Here is a 22,354-nt window from a genome sequence, read left to right as displayed (position 1 = left end):
AGGGTGTGGAGAGAACGCTCAGGCACGAGGCCTCGGGGGCTCGCAGGAGGGGCTGGGGAGGGACCCAAAGGAGGAAAGGAGGCTCAGACACTGGGTGGGCACAGCCCCAGGAGGGGAAAGGCCGGGGCAGAGCCACTGCGGCCCTGAGGGCACCCCTCCCCGCTGCCCAGGCTGCTCTGGGGGCCGCAGAGGCAACATCCCACAGCAGGCCCCCCCCCCACCGCTGACCTGCAGGTGGGTAATGTTCCTGTCGATGTTCATGGGGGACGTCACACAGTTCTGAGACACGTACTTATAGTTGCTGGGGCACGGCTCGCCGTCCACACCGTTGACACACGGTATGGGGATTCGCTCATAGCCCCGAGCGATGTCTCTGCGGCAGGAAGGGGCCGTCAGCTTTCCCGGTGAGCCCTGGCCCAGCCCAGAGAGGCTTCCACTCCGACCCTCAACCCCGCCCGGAGGCAGGCCCTGCCTCGTGCTCCTCACCTGCTCACCGTCTTCTCCACCAGGGCGGGCCTGTCAGGGGCCGCATCGCGCAGCGCCTGGCTCATCTGCAGGGCACTCCACACCTGCGAGTTGAGACTGGCGCACTGCAGGGGCGTCTCCCCCTCCTTGTTCTTCAGTGTGACGTCGGAGTCCCGGGACAGGAAGAGGCTGGAGGGAAACGCAAGTCCACAGAACATTCAGATCTTAAGTCAAAAGATACAAGGATGAGCTTTGCACGATGACAACGATCAGTAAAAATAAGGAGGAAACGGCATCCGCTTTCAGCTGAACCAGCTCACCGGCCGGTGCTTCCGCTCACCATGGACACACATCATTACTCTTCTCCCCCATTTACTGTCAAAAGTCCTCCTTTTCCTTGAAGGGAAGAGCATGTAAATAACTAGGGATGGTATTTGATTTTTCTTGGCTTTTCCATTCAAAGGCACCCTCAGGATGAAAAGGGCAGCAATGCCTAGCCAGCCACGTACTTAGTTAACGCCCAGCAGGCAATCCGAGGCCTGACCCAGTCAGGGCCAGACCCCCCAAGGTCCCTATCTGAGAGGCCGAGGGCCCCACCACAGGGGCATCCCCTAGTCCCAGGCCCCCGTGAGATGAGAAGTGGGGGCCACACCTCCCTGAGCTACCGCCAGGAGCAGAGCAAAGGCTCTGGACCTGACGGCAACGGGCAAAAGTGATGCAGGAGGGGCTTCCAGTGGTGGTAGTGGGCTCCCAGCTGGCCCTCCAGCCCTCCCGTGGGTGCCGCTCCTCTGGCCCCAAGCAGAGGTGTTAGGACGGGGCTCCTCTCCACGTGTGACCTGTGTATTTGGGGATTTTTCACCACGATCCTCCCGGAGCCACGCTGACTGCAGGTGTGAACAGAAGATCCTCGTCCGCCGCAGAAAGTCCCCAGAGCACCCGGAGCCACTCACACGACACAGGCGTAGCGGTCCTCCCTGGCGGCGATGTGCAGGGGCGAGTCTCCGTGGATGTTCACGGCGTGGAGGTCGCACCTGGCGGCCAGCAGGATCTCAGCGATGTCCACACAGCCCGAGAAGGCCGCCCAGTGTAGGCAGATATTCTCCTCCTGCACGGAAGACACAAGCACGTGAGGCTAAGGGGGCGGCGCGGCCCACCCGACAGAGGCTTCCTTTCCATTTTGTCTTGTTTTCGTTATAAAAGTACATTATCACAGTACAGAATATGTTAAAGATAGAAGAAAACATCAACCTCAATTAGACCACCCTAAACACGACACATTAAGTAATATAACATCTAGGGATAGTTTATTTTTTAAATTATATTGACTCTGGAACACAGTTATGATTGCAGGATAGAGTAATACTTGTACAAGATTTGAAAAAGAGCCTCGGGAACCGTCGGCCTTGCAGGCCTGGCAGCAGCGCCTGCGGGCCTGTCGCCGGGCTCTTTGAGAGGGTGGGGGGGAGTAAAAAAAAAAAATTTGAAAAAGACAAATTTGATTAATTAAAAATTTTATTTCATGAAAAACTAAAAACTTTAAACGACGCAAAGAAAAATTCGAAAAATATTTGTGCCATATGTAAAATATATGATTTACCAACTATAGACTATATACGTGATAACAAAACTTTCACATTAAGTTTATTAGAAGACTACAATTTTTCTTCTTAGTAAGACTACAATTTTGAACAAATAAATGTGGAAAGAGAAGGAAAATAAAAAACAACTTACATAAGATAACAGTGAAGAATAACCCTAAAAACAAGAAAATGTCTAAACGAGAACCACTGTACATTCCACCTGCCACACTGGGGACACAGCGCGAGGAGAGTCACGCCCGCCCACGCGGCCGGCTGGACAGCCCAGGAGCCCAGCCGCCCAAGGAGCAGCACCCAACCCCCCCACCCCTGCTCCCTTGCTCACCAGCCCCCCGTCTCCCTTCCTCCCTCAGGGACGTAACCAGTGACGCTGTAGCAGTTCTCTTTCCCTGAGTTAGCCTCAGAGATGGGGCCACTGCTGCCTGTTCTTTCTGCTCTGCGGGCAGGGCGTGTGTTTGGCTCACACAGCCGACCCCTTGGGAACCACCGGGACCAAAGCGCAGCCTGGGCCCCGGGGCGCTGTCCACACCACCAAGGGGTGCAGCACATCCGGGCGACCGGGAGGCCGGGGCACCCCCTGCACTGCCCAGCGCCCCATCCCAACACCCGCGTACATCCCACACCTCCAGCTCAACCAACTTCAGGAAAGACAGAAGCGAAGCAGGAGCTCAGTGGTCTGTGTCTGTCACCCTCGACATCATCGGTCTGTTTCCAACAGAGGAAACTAAGGGCTGGCCCTGCCGTCAGCCCCAGGGTGTCCTGAAAAGCCGGGGCTTGTCTGGCCTCCCCTCCTGGGCATTACTCTCAGAAGCTCTCTACCCTCTGGCTTCCACCTTCTGCACATCTGCAAGCTCCTAGGTGAAACTGCAGTCTCCTCAGGGGCCTCTTTTCTCTTTCCTTCATCAGAACGATTTGTGACTTTATCACCAGAATTAGGTTCTGAGAACTTCCCAGGCCCCTAAGCCCTCCTGCTGGGGGGACTGTGCCGTCTCCCAGCCTCTCTGAGGTCCACCAGCTACGTTACAACAGGCCTACACGTCTGATGGGGCTTCCAGCAAAGACGGGGCAAGAGGGACCACACTGGGTTTACCCCCCTCCACACCTGAAAGAACCAGAGTAAGACAGAACAGTCAAAACGTGTGCAATAACAGTTTTCAAGAACTGGACACCAGGCAGTGGAAGGCTGTGCCCCCAAGAGGAGCAAGGGAAGAACTGGACACCAGGCAGTGAAAGGCTGCCCCCCTGAGAGGAGCAAGGGAAGAACTGGACACCAGGCAGTGAAAGGCTGAGCCCCCGAGAGGAGCAAAAGGGGGCCTGTGGCCACCTGCTCACTGTTCCTCTCGGGCTCCAGGCCAGGGCAGCCAGGGCTGCAGAGCAGGCTGTGGGGCTGGGAAAGAGGCCTCTGGAGGGCTGTACGTTCCAAACCTGGACCTCCAGGAGGACACACCCCTGAGGCCAGGTGTAGAGGGCTCAGCACTGGCCCCACACAGGAGGGATGAGCAGCCTCGGGCCGAGGCCTGCTCAGGCCACCTAACAAACCTAGAAAGTGAAACCCAAAATGACCAGACCATTCCTAGGTCACTTTGCTGCACCCAGAGTAAGGCTCACGACAGTTCCAGGAACACAGAAATTCCCAGCAAGGTAAATTCGCAACGTCTCGTGTCCAGCGCAAGGTTACCAGGAGTGCAAAGACGCAGGAAACATGACCCACAATGAGGAGCAAAACCAACGAATCAAACCCAGAACTGACACAGACCAGCAAACGAGGGCATCAAAGCAGCTGGAATAACTGTGTGTTCAGGAGAGACACATTTCAGAAAATACCAAGAAGACCCAAGCAGAATGTTCAGAACTTAAAACCATGATAACTGACGTGAAAGCACGCTGGATGGAATTAACAGCATAACAGACGCTGTGGAGGAAAAGGCTAGTGAGCTTGAACACAGAGCAATAAAACCAGCTGAGCAGAAATCCAGAGTGTAAAAATAATTTCAGAAAATGAAAAGCGCTTCAGTGAGCCGTGGAACAACTTCAAGACCCTTGCACATGTGGACCTGGGGCCTCGAGAAGTGGAGTAGGGGCAGAAGCAGCACTGGAAAAAATGACTAGGAAATTTCCAGCTTGATAAAACTCCACACCCACAGACCCAAGGGGCTCCACGAAGCCTAAGCGCACATGTGCACACACATAGCACCAGCCACCTCATAATCAAACTGCTGAACTCCAGTGATAAAGAGACAATCTTAAAAGCACCTGAAAGAAAAAAGACGTGGTACATACAGAGAAATGAAGACAAGGATGCCACCAAGACTTTCTCACTAGAAATGCATCGAGTGAGAACTCAGGAAAGCAGGATGTTTCAGGTACTGAAATTAAAAACTGTCAAGTTACAATTCTATATCCAGCAAAATACCTTTCAAAAGTGAAGGAAAAGGGCTTCCTTGGTGGCGAAGTGGTTGGGAATCCACCTGCCAATGCAGGGGACACAGGTTTGAGCCCTGGTCCAGGAAGAACCCACACGCCATGGAGCAACTAAGCCCGTGCGCCACAACTACTGAGCCTGCGCTCCAGAGTCCGTGAGCCACAACTACTGAGCTCACATGACACAGCTACTGAAGCCCATGCGCCTAGAGCCTGTGCTCCGCAACAAGAGAAGCACCATAATGAGAAGCCCGTGCACCACAACAAAGAGTAGCCCCCCCCCTCCACAACTAGAGGAAGCCCGCGCGCAGCAACAAAGACCCAATGCAGCCAAAAATAATTTTTAAAAAAAAAGTGAAGGAAAATAAGGACTTCGCAGGCATTGAAAAGCTGAAAGAATCCATCACAAGCCGCCCAGCACAGCAGGAAATGCTAACGAACATGAGACGCACAGAAGCAAACAGCAGTGGATGGACGGACCTGAGGAAGAGGTGACCACGGGAGCTGACACGCCAGGATTATTATAGCCTTTTCCAAAGGTCACCGTTGTTTAAATAAACAACACTACTGTGGTGTTTATTTAGTAAAATGCACGAGAGGAACAGCATAAAGCTGGGGAGGGAGAAATGGAAGCTAATACTGGAAGGTTCTCCTTACAGGTCCTGAAGCTGCATTCAACAAGAGAGCACAACCCCAGCACTAAGGCAGACCCCAGGTCAAGGCCCAGAGGACTGAGTCCGGCCACAGGGCAAAGCCAATCTAGGGAGAAAGGCTGCTTTCTAAACACACTGCTGGAGTAGCTAGAGGTCCACACACCAGAAGAAAGAGCCTGATCCCTACCTCACGCCACGTATGGACATTAACACCTAAACCTAAGGAACTGTGATCGAAAACACAGAGAGTCTCTAGGGTCATGGGTTTGGCAGTGATTTCACAGGATTCATACAAAAAATAACTGATAAACTGGACTTCACCAAAATTAGAAACATGTGCTCCTCCAAAGACAATGGTTAGGATTTATGAAACACATTATCTGGTAAAGGACTTGTATCCAGAATACACAAAAACTCTCCAAACTAGAGAATAAGAAGACAAACAATCCAGTAATAAATGAGCAAAAGACCTGAACAGACCCTTCACCAAAGAAGATAAGGCCGACTACATTAAGTGCTGGGGACACCGGAAAGGAACCAGACCCTCCTACCCTGGAAACGGCTGCACCCACAGGAGTGGCAGCGCCTGAGCAGGAAGGCCACAGCCCCACCAGGGAGCCCGGCCATGATCCACAGGCGCAGGACAAGCAAGCGGACGGCCTCTCGCAGCAACAGAAAGGGAGGGGGGCCCACGCTCGGATGGGACTACAAGAAGCGAGGCCGCGACAGGAAGCAGGCGGGCTGGTCACGTCTGGTTAAGGGGGGCTGGTTAGGAGGCACAGGAGGAAACCGAGGGGTAAGTGACATCCACTGTCCTGGTTGTGTGATGGTGGCTGGGGTTAGAATTTATCTAACTGTACACTTTAATAGCACAGTCTGCCACTCATACTTCAATGAAGCTACTGAAATAAAACAATGACGCTGTTTCATCATATAAATAACAAACACACGACTCAATCAGTTCTTCCAATCCCTCAGAACAACCAGAGCCTACACTGCTGGATGCTGCGAGGCCGCGCGCTGCCCATGTGCCCAGACGGTCCAGTCCCACCCAAGCACCCAGGGCCGAGGCTGCTCCAAACCACGACCCCATCCCTCGAGGAACAAGGCAGAGCGTGACTGCCGTGTGCTGTAGCTTCCCCGGACCTTGTCGCCTCCCTCCGCGCCACCCTCACCTGAAGCCCCCAGGGTTTCCTGGCCCTCAGCTGCTCTAATGTCCCAGGGCCCAGCTCTGTGGAGTCGGCAAAGACGTCCCCAACCAGCTGTGCCTGGCCCTCGGCTGGGAGCTGCTGCTCCTGTTTCCTGGGTGTGGGAGGGTCCTCACGTGGAGCAGCCAGGAGGACCGACCAGCCACTGCTCCCATCCTTTCTTCAAACAGTCCACTAAGGGCTCCGAACTGGGGGGTGGGCATGCCTTCCTGCCTTATTCCAGTATCAGTTTAACGAGCGTGTGGCTAGACTTCCTACTTATGGCTTGGGTAACGCTATAAAGGTGGACACAGCTCCACAGGCCACACCCTGTCTGTGTCCCAGGAGCCCTGTCCCTCCGCCTGGGAAGCAGCACAGGGGCTTGTGCCAGAGCAGCCCCCCAACTCTGCCAGCCCTACCACCACACCGGTTCTGTGGGTCCCTGAAGCCCGCCCGAGAAATTCCCCTTTGAGTTCATCAGATGCGCCTGGTGCTGCCTGTGACCAAACAGCTCCACTGATACACAGCAGAAGGCTGTGTTCAGAGGGACTGGCGAGTCCCCCGACCTTGGCCCAGGAGTGGGGTGAGCCCTGGGGCCTCGGACGTCACCACAGACATGGGAGTCAGTGTCTCTAAAGACCTCTAAAAATGCAGCTCTGCCCGAGGGGCAGGTCTCAGGGAACTGTGCCCCTCGGTTCACATCCAGCAGCTGGCTGACACACAAAATAACCACTGGAAACCGCGCTGGGTCAACACATGGCTGGCGACTCAATGGGAAGAGGTCAGAGCCACAGGCAGGTGCTAGGACGCTGCCACCCAACACACCCGTCCCCAGTCCTCCAGGGTCCGCCTCCCGGGGGAGACTCACGTTGTCCCGGATGTTGATGTCAGACCCCTTGGACAGCAGCAGTTTCACAAGGTCCACGTGCTTATACTCAGTGGCCCAAATCATGGGCGTCCAGCCGCCATCATCCTAATTTCAAAAGAAACAAACAAACATCCATCACAGCTCCTAGAGACACAAGACGTGAGGCAACTCATCACTCGGGACCTGCAAGGAGGCCCCAGGGGGCGGGAGCCAGCCTGAGTCCCCATTTTGTTGGAGGAAACTGAGGCTCAGAGCGCTGCCTGGGGATCTCAGCGAGCAGGCAGGGCCCACCGGGCAACTCGACACACCTGTGCGCACGTGACAGAGTCACCTAAGAAAAAGGCCTGAAGGCCACGGAGCAGACCCAGCTGCAGAGTCCGTGCCCGGCTGGCGGGAAGCACTGACCGGGACGCACCTGCCCACCCTTCTGGTCCCAGGACAGACTCCACGCACGAAGCAGGAGCAACAGCCAAGAACTACAGACAGACAGACGGATGGACATCAGGCCCAGAGATGAATGGAGGCCATGAAAAGTCCCAGCCTCTTCTTTAAGGGCCGGAGCAGAAGCTCACCGGGGCTGAACCCCCTGCAGGCTGGACCATGGCTGTGATGAGCTGGCTGTGTGCTGCTCCACCCCGGAGGCGACTCTTAGGAAACGAGTATTACGGTGCCAGTTCCTACTCTGCAAACACTCTAGCACAACATTCTCCACTTTCCAGTCGCCACATTTTCCTGGTGGATGCACACGGCCTCCATGACTAAAGCGAGATGGTCCCTGCAGGCCTACCATGGGCACTGGGGACACGGCAGGGGCAACACAGCCCAGCCTGGGGGGAGAAACTCACAAAACCCGACCGAGTGGGAGATAAAAAACCAAAACAGGGGAAGGGGGCCCGTGGACCCCACTAGAACAGAGGTTGGAGAAACCACACTGCAGGGAGCTGCATTTCTGGTCCGTCTGGGAGGCTCTCACAGCCAGGGTGGTGGGCACGTGAGCTGGGTTAGCAGCAATAGCTGGGCCAGAAGATGGGGGGCGGTGCCTGTGATGGGAGATGGTCATCCCAGAGCTTCAAGTCATGGGCGGGCGGGGTCCTAGGGAGCGGGAGGGGGTCTCGGAGGACAGGAGGGGCCCCTGGTGAGTTAGAAGGCCCCACCCTCATTGGCTCTCCCCAGCCAATCACTCGCTCAGCAGACACGCACAGGACCTGCTCTGTAACCAGGCACTGCAGGTTACACAAACACCGCACCGGGGTCCTGACAGCAGGTGGACAAGAAGCAAACACACAGGGAAGGAGGTGGAATGTCCAACAGTGGCCAGTGCTGGGAGGGACGACGAGCTGCCACGGAGGTGGCACGGCACACAGGAGGCCAGAGACCCTGCTCAAGTAGCAGCATCTGAACACAGGCCACCCCAGGCGGACACCTCAGGACAAGCCTGCAGCTGGGCAGCGGCACAGAGCTTGGCGAGCGGCCAGTGGGCAGGCCAGGAGGGAGGTGGACGGGGGCGGAGGATGAGGCCAGGCCTTCCAGGACCTGGCAGGGGTGGGGGGTGGGGTGCCTCGGAGGGTGGAAGGGGCCAGGATCACCACGAAGGAGGACCACACCTCTGGCCAGCCCGTCAGGTGCCGTCACGAGTGGAGGAGGTGGTTTACCTGACAGTTGACGTCCATCTGCCCATTGGACAGCAGGTACTGGACCACATCATAGTGACCTTTCTTGGCAGCCAGGTGCAAACAGGTGGAGCCCTCTGCGTCCTGCAACACAAATGCATTTAGGTCCCGAGAAATCACAGCGTGATGGGGCAAGCTCGCCGTGCAGCCTGACACTCGTCACTGCGGCTGACCACCTCCAGGTTGCGTCCGCTGGCCGCCGGGCACACCTCCTAGATGGCTTTTAGCTCCATCTTCTCAAGGACACTAAGGGTGCCACGTTAACTGAACCATCTCAACAAAAAGGTTCCTTCCAGATCGCCAGTCTGAATGCAACGGCTATTATGCTGACACCGCTCTTGATACTTTTGCTACATGTGTATGTATCCACAAATGACGGTTTTATGTTTTTAAATTGTCTGTAAATAACATATCATATACCTGTCTGCAATTCATATTTAGTTCAACATTATGGTTTGGAGATTTCACTTTGTAGAGAACACATAGCACTAGTTCACTTATGTCAACTGATGTAAAACTAGCCCAGTTTGTGCATTTGGTCGAGGAAGACTCGTTTTTCACCAATATTCACCAAACATTGCAATACGTTTCCCGGATTCCTCATGCAAGAGTTGCCCACGGGGTCCCCCAACACCGAGACCCCCCCCAACAATGACACGCGTGTGCTGCTCCCCCAGGTGGGCTCAGCTGTGGGCTTCACGGGATTCTACGGCCAGGGAATGGGGTGTCTTGGGGGCTTGAAAGGCAGGCGCCTTCCCGGCATATCCCGGTCACACATCTCTCCAGGGAACTGCCTGGTCACCTTCCTCACCCATTGCTTCCGGTTACTTTCTTTTATCTGTAGGAGGCCCTGATGCCCTCTGGCTGCAAAACCCTTTCCCGGTTGTAGCTGCCCGTCATGTGCCTTGTGACATCTTTTGTTGACCAGAAATTCTGAATTCTAATGCATTTGACTTTATCAATCATTTTTGTACTTTTGTCTTGTTGAAGAAATCTTTCCCGACGCTGGAATCACAAAGCTAATCTTCCCTCTTAACCTCCAAAAGTTCTGTAATTTTGCCTTTTGTGTTTGATTCTTCTGTTTGCCACGTGCCTGACATGTGCCCTGACCCTGCTCACTCAAGCCTGGTCCGCGTGTTAGCGTGTGTTCTCCAGGGAAGCAGAGCTGGTTCTCGCCTGCTCACTGGCTCAGACAAACGTCTGCCCTTGGCTGGAGGGCTTCGTCCTCTGACACTGGATGTAATTACGACACGGTTTTAGGGTTAGATGACCACCTTCCTATTTGTCCTACCTGTTTCTATTCCTCTTTTCCTGCTTTTTAGTTACACAAGTATTTTTTAACATTCCGTTTTACTTCTTCTACTAGCTTTTTAAAAAGTTTTCCTGAAAGTTATACTTCTTTGAAATTATTGCCTTAATGTTCTGTAGGGATCACAAGCTTCAACTTCCCAATCCACTTAGGTCAGTACTTATTCCCTCCCAGGAAAGAACTAAAACCCGAGGACCCTGCTCACATCCACCACTGGCTCCCCCTGTGCTCCCGCTGTCCTGTCTTACTTCCAAGTTTGTGTAAACTCCATCTTACAATATTCTTCTTGCTTTAAGCAGCCTTTGTCTTTTAAGAAACTTAAAGAAAACAAGTATTTACCATTTCTAGTATTTTCATTCCCCAAGAACGGGATTTTCCTCCCACAAGCTTTAGTGTAAACCTGCTGGTAAGTCCTATCAGCTTTTGTGTACCTGAAAATGTTTTATTTCACAAGTGCTTTCTGAAGGACGCTTTTACTGGCTGTAGCATTCTGGGCTGACAATTTTTTTGAGTTTTTTTTCTTCCCTTTTAGCACAATAAGAATATCACTCCATTGTCTCCTGGCCTCCGTCGTTTCAAATGCAAAGTTGGCAAATTTTCGTAATGTTCGCTTACACGTATTGTGTGTTTTTTCTGGGGCTGTGTTAAGGTTTTCGACAGTTTAACATGATGTATTTAGGTGTGGCAGCCTTAGTATTTATCCAGCTTGGGGTCTGCTGAGTTTCTTGAATCTGTAGGTTATTTTTCACCAAATTTGGGAAATTTATGACCATTTTTCCTTCAATAAATTTTTTTCCACTGGGTTTTCTCTCCTTTCTGGGACTCCAATTACACATCAGACAGCTCAATGTTGTCCTACAGTCTGCTTTTCAGACAGAATGGTTTCTCTGATTGGTCTTGGATTTCAAGGACCCTTTCTTCTACAGCACCCAGAGTGCTGCTAACAAGCTCATCGGTGAACTGTCTACTCCAGACCTCCTCCAATCACTTGTCCTGCAGGCTCCAGCTGCTTCTGTAAAGCCCTGAACACTGACCTCTTGCCTCTTCAGTGGTGCTTTGCTTGGGCGCTGGCTCCTGTGACGAGGCTGGGAAATCGTCCCCTGGCCGAGAACTGGGCAGAACTCACCCACCCATCCTAACGGAGAGGATTAATAACAGTTATCTATAGATAGTCATAGAAAAACTAAAGGTTTCCAGATCTCAAAAACCACCAAAAGCAAAGGACTAAATACCAGCTTGAAAAAATATTCACAACAAATGTAAATAACTATATACAAAAAAAGTTCACTTTGAGAGAAGCAAATTAAAATAGTAAAAAAAAATAATCATTTTTGCATATCAAATTGTTAATTTTTTTTAACTGTAATGATCGGCACCTGTAAGAGCACAGGGAAACGAGCGCTCAGACACTCCCGGATGCAATTCAGAGACAGGGATCAAAAGATCGGCACTTGTAAGAGCACAGGGAAACGAGCGCTCAGACACTCCCGGATGCAATTCAGAGACAGGGATCAAAAGCCTTAGAAATGATTATATATTTTGATCTAGCAATTCCACACACACACCCAGAAATCTGTCTTAAAGAAATCAAACGTGCAAAGATTTAGCTATGAAATGTCTGTTGAAGCATTCTGTACAATAAAAACTGAAAATAACATAAATATTAAACAATCAGCAAATCTAAAAAAATGACACAAATTGTTTCATGAAATACAACACAGCCACTTGAAATAATGTTATAGAATATTTAATGACATAGAAAAACGAGTGAGAAGTTAATTTGATGGGAACAAGGAGTTGATAAATTAGTATGAACAGACGATCATTTTTTTGTTGGAAAAAATGTGTATTAATTTGAAGGGCTGTGGGATTTAGCATTTTTATTGTTATTGCGTGTGTGTATATATGACATAAAACTTGCCCTTTTAACCATTTTAGAGTGAGTCAGTGGCAACATGAATTGCTTTCACAGAGCTGTACCATCACCACACTCTATTCTCAAAGCCTGTCCATCAGCCCAGGCAGAAGCTCGGTCACCACTCAGCAACACTATCCCCCCCTCACCCCGGGTAACCTCCAATCTACTTTCAGTCTCTAAATCTGCCTGTCCCAGGTTCCGCACATAAGTGGAATCATACAATATTCGTCCTTCTGTGTCTGGCTTCTTTCACTCAGCATAACGTTCTCAAGTTCGCCTGTGTTGCAGCCTTTGTCAGAATTTCTTTCCTTTTTGAAATAAGGCTGAATAGCACTCCATCATATGGATGGACCACATCTGGCTTATCCATCACCCGTCAATGGACACTGGGTTGCTTCCACCTTTTAGTTACTGTAAACAATGCTGTGAACAAGGTGTGTACATACCTGTCCGTGTCCGTGCTTCCTGTTTCTTTGGGTACATACCCTGGATTGGAATTGCTGGATCATATAGTAATTCTATGTTTAACTGTTTGAGGAGCCACCAAACTGCTTTCCACAGTTAACTGCATCATGTTACATTTTCACCAGCAATATATGAGAATTCCAATTTCTCCACATCTTTGCTAGCACTTATTTTCTGATTTTTAGATAATAGGTGTCCTAAGGGTCTCACCATGGTTTTGACTGCATTTCCCTAATGACTAATGATGTTGAACATCTTTTCACGTGCTAACTGGCCATTCAAATATCTTCTCTGGAGAAATGTCTACTCACACTCTGCCCATTTTTGAGCTGGGCTAGAGTTTGTTATTGAGTGGTAGGACTTGTCAATACATTCTGGATAGTAAAGCCCTATCAGATACAGAATTTATGAATATCTTCCCCTTCTGTGGGTTGCCTCTTCACTCTCTTGAATAGTGTCCTTTGATGGACAAAAGTTTATAAATTTTGATGAAGTTTAAGTTACCTAGTTTTTCCTTTTATTGTCTGTGCTTTTGGTGTCATACCCAAGAAATGATTGCCAAATCCAATGTCATACAGATTTTCCTGTTTTCTTCCAAGAGTTTTACGATTTTAGCTCTAAGTTTAGGTCTTTGATCCCCTTTGAGATAATTTCTGAATACACTGTAACCTCATCCTTCTGCATGTGGAAGTCCAGTTTTCCCAGCACTTGTGAAAAGACGCCCTCTCCTGCCATTGGATGCTCTGGGCCCCCTTAACATTAATCACTTGATCGTATCTGCGAGGGTTTATTTCTGGGCACTCTATTCACTGTTCTATACGTCTGTCTCTAGGCTGGTACCGCATGGTTTTGATTACTGCAGCTCTGTCATAAGTTTGTTTTGTTTTGTTTTGTTTTGTGGTACACGGGCCTCTCACTGTTGTGGCCTCTCCCGTTGTGGAGCACAGGCTCTGGACGCGCAGGCTCAGTGGCCATGGCTCCCCGGCCCAGCCGCTACGCGGCATGTGGGATCTTCCCAGACCAGGGCACGAACCCATGTCCCCTGCATCGGCAGGCGGACTCTCAACCACTGCGGCACCAGGGAAGCCCCTGTCATAAGTTTTGAAGTCAGGAAGTGTGAGGCCTCCAGCTTTGTTCTTTTGCAGGATTGTTTTGGTTGTTCAGGGTCCCTTGAGGTTCCCTATGAATTTTAGGATGGGTTTTTCTATAAGCTGTAAAAAAAAGGCATTGGGATTCTGATAGGGATTGCACTGAATCTGCAGGTCGTTCTCGGTAGCAATGGCATTTTAACAACACACTCGGCACTCAGAACCCACGGATGTGGAGGGCTGGCTGTACTATTAAGGGACTCGCGCATCGGCGGGTTGCTGTCTGCAGTGGTCCTGGCATCAATCCCCCACAGATACTGAGGGATGAACGTACTGTCTTCTTCCAATCCATGAACACCAGATAATTTCCATTTATCTGTGTCTTCTTTAATTTCTTTCAGCATTTTTTAGTGTACAAATCTTTCGCTTCCTCCATTAAGTTTATTCCTAAGTATTTTATTCTTCTCAATGCTATTGTAAGTGGAATTGTTTTCTTATTTCCTTTTCGGATAGTTCATCACAAGTGTATAGAAATACAACTGACATTTCTGTACTGATTTGGTATCTTACAACTTTCCTGAATGTATTTATTAGTACTAACAATATTTTGTGTGGATTCTTTATGATTTTTTACATATAAGATCCTGTCATCTGTGAACAGAGATCATTTTTCTTCCCCCTTTCCAATCTTGATGCCTTCTATTTCTCTTTCTTGCCTAACTGCTCCAAACTGAAGACAGAAGAGAGAAGGTGTGCCTATCCAAAGAAGGAAGCTGAACACCTCTGCACACAAACTCCCTATCAGATGCTTGACTACCGTCAGGCATAGTGGATCCAGTGCTCACTAGTATTTTCCACAAATAAACCGGTAACCAAGTAAGGTGAACTACCTACTTCCAGACAACCCGGTGGATGCTTGGTGGCTACCAATTTCTGAAGACGTTCCAGCAAGGAACCGGCCCTGTTCCTCTTCACGAGGAGCTTCTACATGAAACAGGGGTGTGCTTCTGAGCAGTGAGTACCTTCGGATCCACGAGGGCCCCGGCCTTGATGAGGTACTTCACCGCGTCTAAGTGGTTGTTTTCTGCCGCCTCCATCAGCGGGGTCCTCTGGTCCTCTGAGCAGGTGTCGATGTTGGCGCCCGCCTGGTGAAAAAAGGGACAGCTCAGGTGTGAGAGCTGCCACCGCAGCCACACCCAGTGAGGAAACATTTCCCAGGCTCAGCACTTGGAAACAGAGGGATCTCAGGGGCTACATTAAGTCTTTCTATCGACTAAGCCTGAATCTTCCAAAGCAGAATTCAGAGACATGGTTATTCTGTAACTATCAAAACTTTAGTTCAAGAAGAGCATTTCATTTCTAAGCTAATTGGGTAGAAATGCTTACAGTAACGTTAGTAACAGCACTTTTAGAAATAAGAAAGAAGGTGAGACCCCAGAACAGACAAAGAAGGGGTGCTGAAGGGGACTCAGCAAGGCAGGGACAGGAGGCAGGCGGTGGCCCAGCCTGCAGGGACCGTGGGGCCCCAGCTCAGGGGCCTCAGAGACCTCTGTCTCTGGCTGTTCTAAACACCTGCCAAAACAAACTGAAGAAAAACTCATTCCCAGGATGCATTTTCCAATGGAGTGTGTACTTGGAAACCAACGAGCCAGGAGGTATGCTTGGGTAAATCGTCTGTTTGAAACTGAAACGCCCAACCTTAAAGTGGGTTTTCCACTAACAGCAAAGCAAGTGTTTGAACATTTTAAAAGAGCTAATACTTATAAGGCTGAAAACAGTATCGTTTTTACTACTAGCAATTAAAAAACAAAAGTAACCCAGTTTAGTAAGAAATTTAAAAATAGACCTAGAATGGTACACATGGAAAGCCAGGGGAACTGAGGTGGTCAGGGATGGTGAAGGAGACTCGGCTGTTCCCATGGAGCAGAGCTAACGTCAGAGAGCAGGGGCATCCAGGTAGGAGACGAGTGGGGGACACAGGTCAGATGGCCCAACCTGAGCGCAAGGTAGAGCCAGGATTCCACAGCAGCTAACTTTAACAACGAAACTTGGAAAACCACACGAGATAAAGGTGCGGGGTGGGGGTCTGCGTAGCGCTTAACGAGGCCAGCGTGGGGTCGGCCATGCTCTGCCAGGCTGCACAGGCCAGGACGTGCCCTCTGCCGGTGAAAGGCCAGACGCCACCTGTGACTGGGTGCACACACTTGGCAAGACCCCCCCCACCCCCAAACCACCCTGAACACCCAGGGGTGCGAGAGCCCGGGCCGCAAGCCTGCCCGGGGGTTGGCCCGGAAGGGAGGGGCCCACAGGCCAGGCAGCCCCCGACAGGGCCCATATCTGAGAGGCCCAGACGGGCAGATGACCAAGAGCAGAGCCATGGGCCGCACGGTGCAGAGGGTCGGCGTCGGAGGGCCAGGCCCTCCCACCCGACACCCAGGTAGAGTGTGAGGACGGCTGCTCGGTGTGCTTGTCTGTAACCTGTGCCGGCCAGTGACGGCCCCACCCACCAGCACGGAGGCCCCGCACAGGGACATGTGGGCAACCCAGGACCACACCTGGGAAGTCAGCCCAAAGGCTAGTGATCGTCACCAGGAAGAGGCAGGGGTGGCCAGGAGACAACGCAGAGAGATCTGAGACACAGAGGGAGGTGGAAGGAGGGCCTCCACCCAGAGGGAACAGAGGGCCCAGGAGGTGCGGGGCGAGCACAGCCCACGGCACGTCCTGGGCTCCCAGGGGGCAGGGCAGTGGTTGTCGCTCTGTCCCTCCCCTCTGGGCCCATGACTGCTAGAAAACGCACCTTTTCCTATTAGTAGATGCCTCCTGGGCTCACAGCCTGCAGAGCAGGCAAAAGCAAAGCAGGCGAGATGGACCCCAGATGCAAGCAAACACGAACACGGAGGGACAGGATGGCGACAGAGTCGGCGAGCAGATGGAGGCCCAGGTAGGAGAAGCCAAAGCAGTGACCACAAGTGGGGACACACCCAGGCCCGGGCCCAGAGAGCCGCGCGGCAGGTCACTCTGACCACGGGTGTGCCTGGTGCCGGCCAAAGGTTGGGGCTGGCCAAGGGTACCGGAGGGTGTCAGTGGCGGCGACCAGCACAGCTGCCCCTGACCTCGTGCCCCCGCACACCGGACGTGCACCCGAGCGCCCCAGAATGCGTCCTGCTGGGGTTTCATTTAATGTTGTTATTTAAATTAAGTGTCCACCTGTGGCAGGGCCACTGTGCCGCAGTTGCCTGGATGGAGCTGTTTTCAGCGAGACCTCGGCATGAAAATTAAACAGACCGGGAAATACCCAAACCACTCCTCACAGGTGCTCCTCCACTGACCCCAAGCATGAGCGAGGGTGCCTGCTGCCTGGGGCCAGGGCCAGAGCCCCTCTGGGGGCACGTGAGGTGGGCACCCACCAAAGCTGCGCCTCCGAGAAACAATACCCTCGGATTCGGGGCAAAGCAAAGGAAATCCGTCCCACGTCGGATGGGTTCTAGGGGAGAAAAGGACACAGGAGCACAGCCCCCAAGTCGGGGAGTCTGCAGCCTGGGTCACCAAATTAACCACCAGGCTGACAATCTAATCTGAAGTGATGTCAGACGGTCACGCCTCCAGGCTCCGGGCAGACAGTACAGAGTCATAAAGATTGCTGATGTATAAAGCATTGGGTTTTTTCCAAAATACGTGTTTTATTCTGCAATAGCTTACAACTCACAAGAAGCTGCAAAACAGAACACAGAGCTCCTGTGTTCTTTGCCCCGGACAGTCTTCCACTATCACGGCCAGTGGGGAGAAGCAGGAAACGGGGCAGCAGAGCAGTGAATGACTCTTAGGCTTTTGCTCTTTGAATGAAAGAGGCAGACAAAGAATTCACACTGTGTGAGGATTACAAGTGGACAGAGCTGAGCCATGGGGTTGAGGACCTCTGTGGCGCTGTGAGCGCGCAGAAACACACACACCTGATCGTCACAACACAGGCTAGGAGAGCTGCCACGGGGGAGGGACACATGGTGCTTCTGGGGGGCAAGCAGATCAGGCCATGTCCCTTTAGAACCATTCATTAACCAAGACGTTTACGTTTCAATGATTTTTCTGTATGTATCTCACACATGTTTTTATGTTAAAAAAAAAAAAAGTTGGGGTGTGGGGGGAATAGATTCTTTCAAAGGAGTGTGAAACTACCTTTTCCAAAGGAAGAATCAAGTCAGAAGACCATCAATTGTTCCCCCTCCCCCTCTGCCCCTCCTCTTCTTCCCCCTCCTCCTCCCCTCCCCCTCCCCCTCTGCCCCCTCCTCCTCTCCTTCCTCCTCCTTCCCCCTCCTTCCTCCCCCTCCCCCTCTTCCCCCTCCCCCTTCCCCCTCCTCCTCTTCTTCCCCCTCCTTCCTCGTCCTTCCTCCCCCTCCTCCTCCTCCCTCTGTCTCAAGACTGAGCAAGTAACAGCCACTTGTTAGAATCACAGAGTGACCTCTGGAGGCAAGAAAGCAAAGACTAAAACTTCCAAGCAAATAAAGAGAAAGGAAATGAGACAAAACAAAAGTCAATCCAAAAGAAGGCAGCAAAGGAGAGGAAAAAAAAAAAAAATTTGTTTTAAGAGGCTGAGAATCAAAACTACAATATAAGAAATTAGAAATAAATTTTAAATGTCAAAAGTTACAGTAAGCATAAGTAGATTGAAGATTCCTATTAAAATACCAAGGCTGTCAGACAGAGCTTTTTAGAAGCTGGCTACATGCTACTTAAAGAGATCTGTCCAAACGGAGCCTCTGGCATGAGCCAAACTTGGGAGGGGTCTGACAAATGGGTCTCGGGTGTTAGAAATCTAAACCAACAGGTAACCCCACTGTACAACACCAATGCAAAAGCAGGCTCCACACTTCATACAATCACATCTTAGTCTGTGCACACAGCACAGGTGAGAAGAGGATGAAGCAGACACTCTAGGCCGACAGTGACACAGAGCAGCTGTGACTAGACAAGAGACCTGGGGGAGGGGGGTGTCCGTCCAGGGCCCCAACAGAGATGCCCACAGGACGGTCCTCTCCAGACACAGAGCCATGCCGAAGCCCACCCGACACAAAAACCTCCAGCTGACGGGCCCCAGCCAAGAGCCCACCACCGGCATTTCAGTCCCTTCCTTTACAAACAAACAGGATCCACCAGGCATTTGAGGGAAACCTGAAATAAGAAAGACCAGAATGAACAGACCAGTATAAAGCTTCCAAACACTGTGGGAAGACCCAGAGGCTACAGAAAAACGTGGCAGCACAGACGAGACCCCGAGAGGAGCCGAGGGTCACGCCGAGAGCGCCGCCCAGAAAAGCGGGACAGAGCGTGAGTCCAGAAGCTGCAGCAGGTAAACGTAGGCGCTTGCGGAGGGACCTGGAGCCCAGACAGAAAATCTCCCAGACCTGAACCTGGGCTGTGGGGAAACTCCAGACCCGTGGGTGAAAGGAAATTTCCTGAAGGCTCCAGAGATAAACACGTGGCTTAAGGGTGGCCTCCGGGAAACAGGGGCCCCAACACGGGCCAGGGGAGGGATGTCCCAGAGAGCAGCAGCACCGAGAGTGGACGATGTGCTTCCCAGATGACACAGGGCCAGTCTGTCTGCTCGGGGTGGACTGGGGGGCGGCGGGGGGCGGGGGCTGTCCAGGACACATGTACATGACCACGGAACGCAAGCTCTCAGTGCATGGCGGGGGGTAGGAGGAGGCATGTGCGCACGCCTGGGCTAAACCCTCCCACGCCAGGAAGTCGGTGACACTAAAAACCCAAACGAACTAAAACAAGTCAAACACCGAATGGCAGTGCATCATCTCCAGAGGCGGCGTAACTGGCAGGAGAGGCAGCAGAGGGGCTGAGGGCACTGGGCAGAGCCAGGGCAGATGGGCCTGGGAGCCTCTGGCACTACTGGGCGGCCCGGCTCTCGGGACCCAGGCCAGGCTGTCTTGCTTTGGTGGCCCCAAGAAGACCGCATCTGACCTGAATCAGCATGTGGCAGATGTCCACATGGCCGGCCTCCGCCGCAGCATGCAGGGGCGAGCGCTTGTTCTGGTGCTCCATCTTGAAGTTGGGGTCGATCCCGTCAACTGCAAACAAACAGGAGGTGCCACTTACCGCAGGTGCAGCCCCCAGAGCCCGGGATGGCGCAAGGGCTGGCAAGGCTCCAGGTGGAACCGACAGGCAGGCCTGTGGTCAGATACCCCCAGCACCTGCGCTCCTCCTAGACACCCTCATCTAACTCTGGGCTCCCCCGTCTCTCCCGTCCCCAGGCCTGGGCCCGAGCGTGAGGGTGGCGGGGTCCCAGGATGGATGCTCCACAGGGAGCAGGACCCCCAGGACAGGCCCAAAGGGAAGGCGGTTGCTGAGCACAGCTCCCAGCCTGGGATGGAGACGGGCTACAAGGCCAACCACGGACCGGCAAGGTGAACTCAGCATCGCACAAGGTCCACGAGGAAAATGATTAAAATCGCCATTTCAGTCAACAGAAAATAAAACCTTTTTTTTTTTTTCAGAGCAAATTGTTAAGCTTCTTTCTTGACTTACTGTCAAGTTAAACAATTCTTAATCAGCCTTTTCAAGCCAGAGAAATCAAGCCTACGCTGTGAGCTCAAAATCAAAGCGCTGTCCCTTGCTCCGCAGGAGACGGAGCTGGGAAGGACCCGACCAGTACATTTTCAGGTGTTCAAAACCCATAAAGGCAGGTACACACTGAAAACACAAGTGCCAGGTGGGCTGCACCCTGCACACGAGGGCGCCAACTCCATCCACACGGCACAACAGCCCAGCTGGCTAACTCTGCTTTCATGGAGTCGACATCTCTTCTTAATCTAATAATCACATACTTAATTCCTGTTTAAAAATGGGGAATTCCTGGGACTTCCTTGGTGGTCCAGTGGTTAAGACTCTGCACTCCCAGTGCAAGGGCCCCAGGTTCGATGCCTGGTCAGGGAACTAAATCCCACATGCCGCAACTAAGAGCCCACATGCAACAAAGATCCCATGCGCCACAAGTAAGACCCGTACAAAAAAAAAAAAAAACGAGGAATTCCTAGAGAATACTTCCACTGTCGTGACTGAGCATGAACACTGTGAACGGGCTGAACACCAGGGGAGCCCGTGTGCACCAACCAGAGAAACCGGACAGAGCGGGACACGGTGGACAGTCACCGAGAGACGTTAACAGATACGGCCACCTACCCAGCATGAGCAGCACCTTCTGCAGCTCCCCTTGCCGGGCCGAGAAGTACAGCTGCTTCGGGTGGAAGCGGAGCTTCTTGGGTCTGCGGAGAGAGCACAAGACAGCAGTGAGCACAGGCCACACACGCACACGCGCGCGCGCGTGCACACGCGCGCGGCACCTGCAGGCTGGGAAGGCCTGGGTTGGGCCCACCTGCCCAGCCTCAAGGTCAAGGATGCCACACCCACCAGGCATCTCACAGTAAAAATAACCAAAATTAGTGAGCATCTCCTTCACCCACAGCACGAGAATGGTTCCTGAGGTTCTGCATTCTGTGCAGGGCACAGAGCGAGCTGCTTCTCTATAGCATGAGGTCAAGGAACCCCCGAGGTGGTGGAGGCAGCATGTCACACCCAGCTACACCCACCCTCTTCACAGTACAGAGTCTGGACCCGGTGAGTAGGGCAGGGGACTGGACAGTCACCATAAGACCAGGGCCAGAGGCCAGGCTGGAGGCGGACAGAGAAAAAGCTGTGGGGACTCAGGAACGTGTCCCAACACTACAACTTCCCGAGAAGCAAGACAGGAAGGTGAAGCTCTGAGGGACGGAGCCGCGCGGCCTGGCCGGAGCCCTGATCGTGGAACCCCATGACCAGTGGACTCCTGTGGGGTCATGGGTCGGTGCACCGGGCCCTCCTGCAGAGCCACAGGTGGGCTGCAGTAATGGGAGCCGCAGGGACAACCGAGGGGCCACCTGCTCCAAACTCTCCTTTCAGAGACAAGGAGCCACAGAGTGGCACTGGCCCTAACGTCCTGAGGTCAGAGCCACGGTCAACGTGTCCAGGGAAACATGTGCCAGAGCCTCCCAGGACTGTCCTCGCTATGCCTTCAGAGGATCACTTTGCTCTTAGTGGAACAGATGACAACCTGCAATCGTTTCCCAAAGTAACGGAAGAGAAGGTGCACGGTCCTGATGACCAATGCTAACAGGAGACCTAAGGAAGGCCTCAGCGACCTCCTGGGAATGCCGTGGCCCTGGGGGCGCAGACAGCGGGGACGTGTGGCCCTGGCCAGCACCAGGCGCCGCAGGGGGACAAGGACGCGCGCGGAAGTGCCGGCGGCTGACTCATGCAGGAGAACACGGAGGGGAGGAGTCTGCAGGAAGGGAGCGCCAGGCCTTACTTCTCCGAGTCCAGGGCGATGAGCGCGCTCTCCAGGGTTTCCTTCCCAGGTCCCTGGGAGAGGCCGGGTGCTGGCTTCCCCAGCCCGGCCGGCCCCATGGGGTCGAAGGCCTCGGGCACCTGGGGGGCTGTGCTCTGCGGCTTGTCATCCTCTGAGAGCGGGGGTCCAGCAGTGCTTCGGGGAGGAAGAAATAAGTGGAATTCTGAGTTTTAGAAATGTGGAACTCTCCCTTCTTGTGGAAACCAATGAAAACACAAAACATGATTCACTCGGACTCTCCAACTGCACTGCTCTTCTGAGAGTGAAAATGGTCTCAGGTTCACTGACCATCTGTCTGCTCAGCCCCTGGAGGGAAGAGCCCA

At 52.6% G+C, this 22,354-nt stretch overlaps 1 protein-coding gene across 5 annotated transcripts in view; it reads right to left on the bottom strand.

Annotated features, from left to right (window-relative positions):
- The window catches only part of EHMT1 (euchromatic histone lysine methyltransferase 1), a 147,500-nt gene that overhangs the window by 17,172 nt on the left and 107,974 nt on the right, over positions 1 to 22,354 (bottom strand). For all 5 annotated transcript variants that reach the window (XM_089914089.1, XM_089914085.1, XM_089914088.1 and 2 more), the window contains 9 exons: positions 21,993 to 22,166; positions 20,831 to 20,913; positions 19,613 to 19,719; positions 14,665 to 14,787; positions 8,845 to 8,946; positions 7,193 to 7,297; positions 1,416 to 1,570; positions 487 to 654; positions 229 to 373 (listed from right to left, as the gene is read on the bottom strand). In XM_089914089.1, the coding sequence (XP_089770215.1) occupies positions 229 to 373; positions 487 to 654; positions 1,416 to 1,570; positions 7,193 to 7,297; positions 8,845 to 8,946; positions 14,665 to 14,787; positions 19,613 to 19,719; positions 20,831 to 20,913; positions 21,993 to 22,166 (1,162 nt within the window). The remainder of the gene's footprint in view (positions 1 to 228; positions 374 to 486; positions 655 to 1,415; positions 1,571 to 7,192; positions 7,298 to 8,844; positions 8,947 to 14,664; positions 14,788 to 19,612; positions 19,720 to 20,830; positions 20,914 to 21,992; positions 22,167 to 22,354) is intronic.

This window comes from Delphinapterus leucas, chromosome 6 (genome assembly GCF_059928025.1).
Source record: "Delphinapterus leucas isolate spDelLeu-1000000601 "Yukka" chromosome 6, BTC_Dleu_Yukka2, whole genome shotgun sequence".
In the NCBI taxonomy this organism is placed as follows: Eukaryota; Metazoa; Chordata; class Mammalia; order Artiodactyla; family Monodontidae; genus Delphinapterus; species Delphinapterus leucas.
This window is presented reverse-complemented; position numbering and strand designations above follow the sequence as displayed.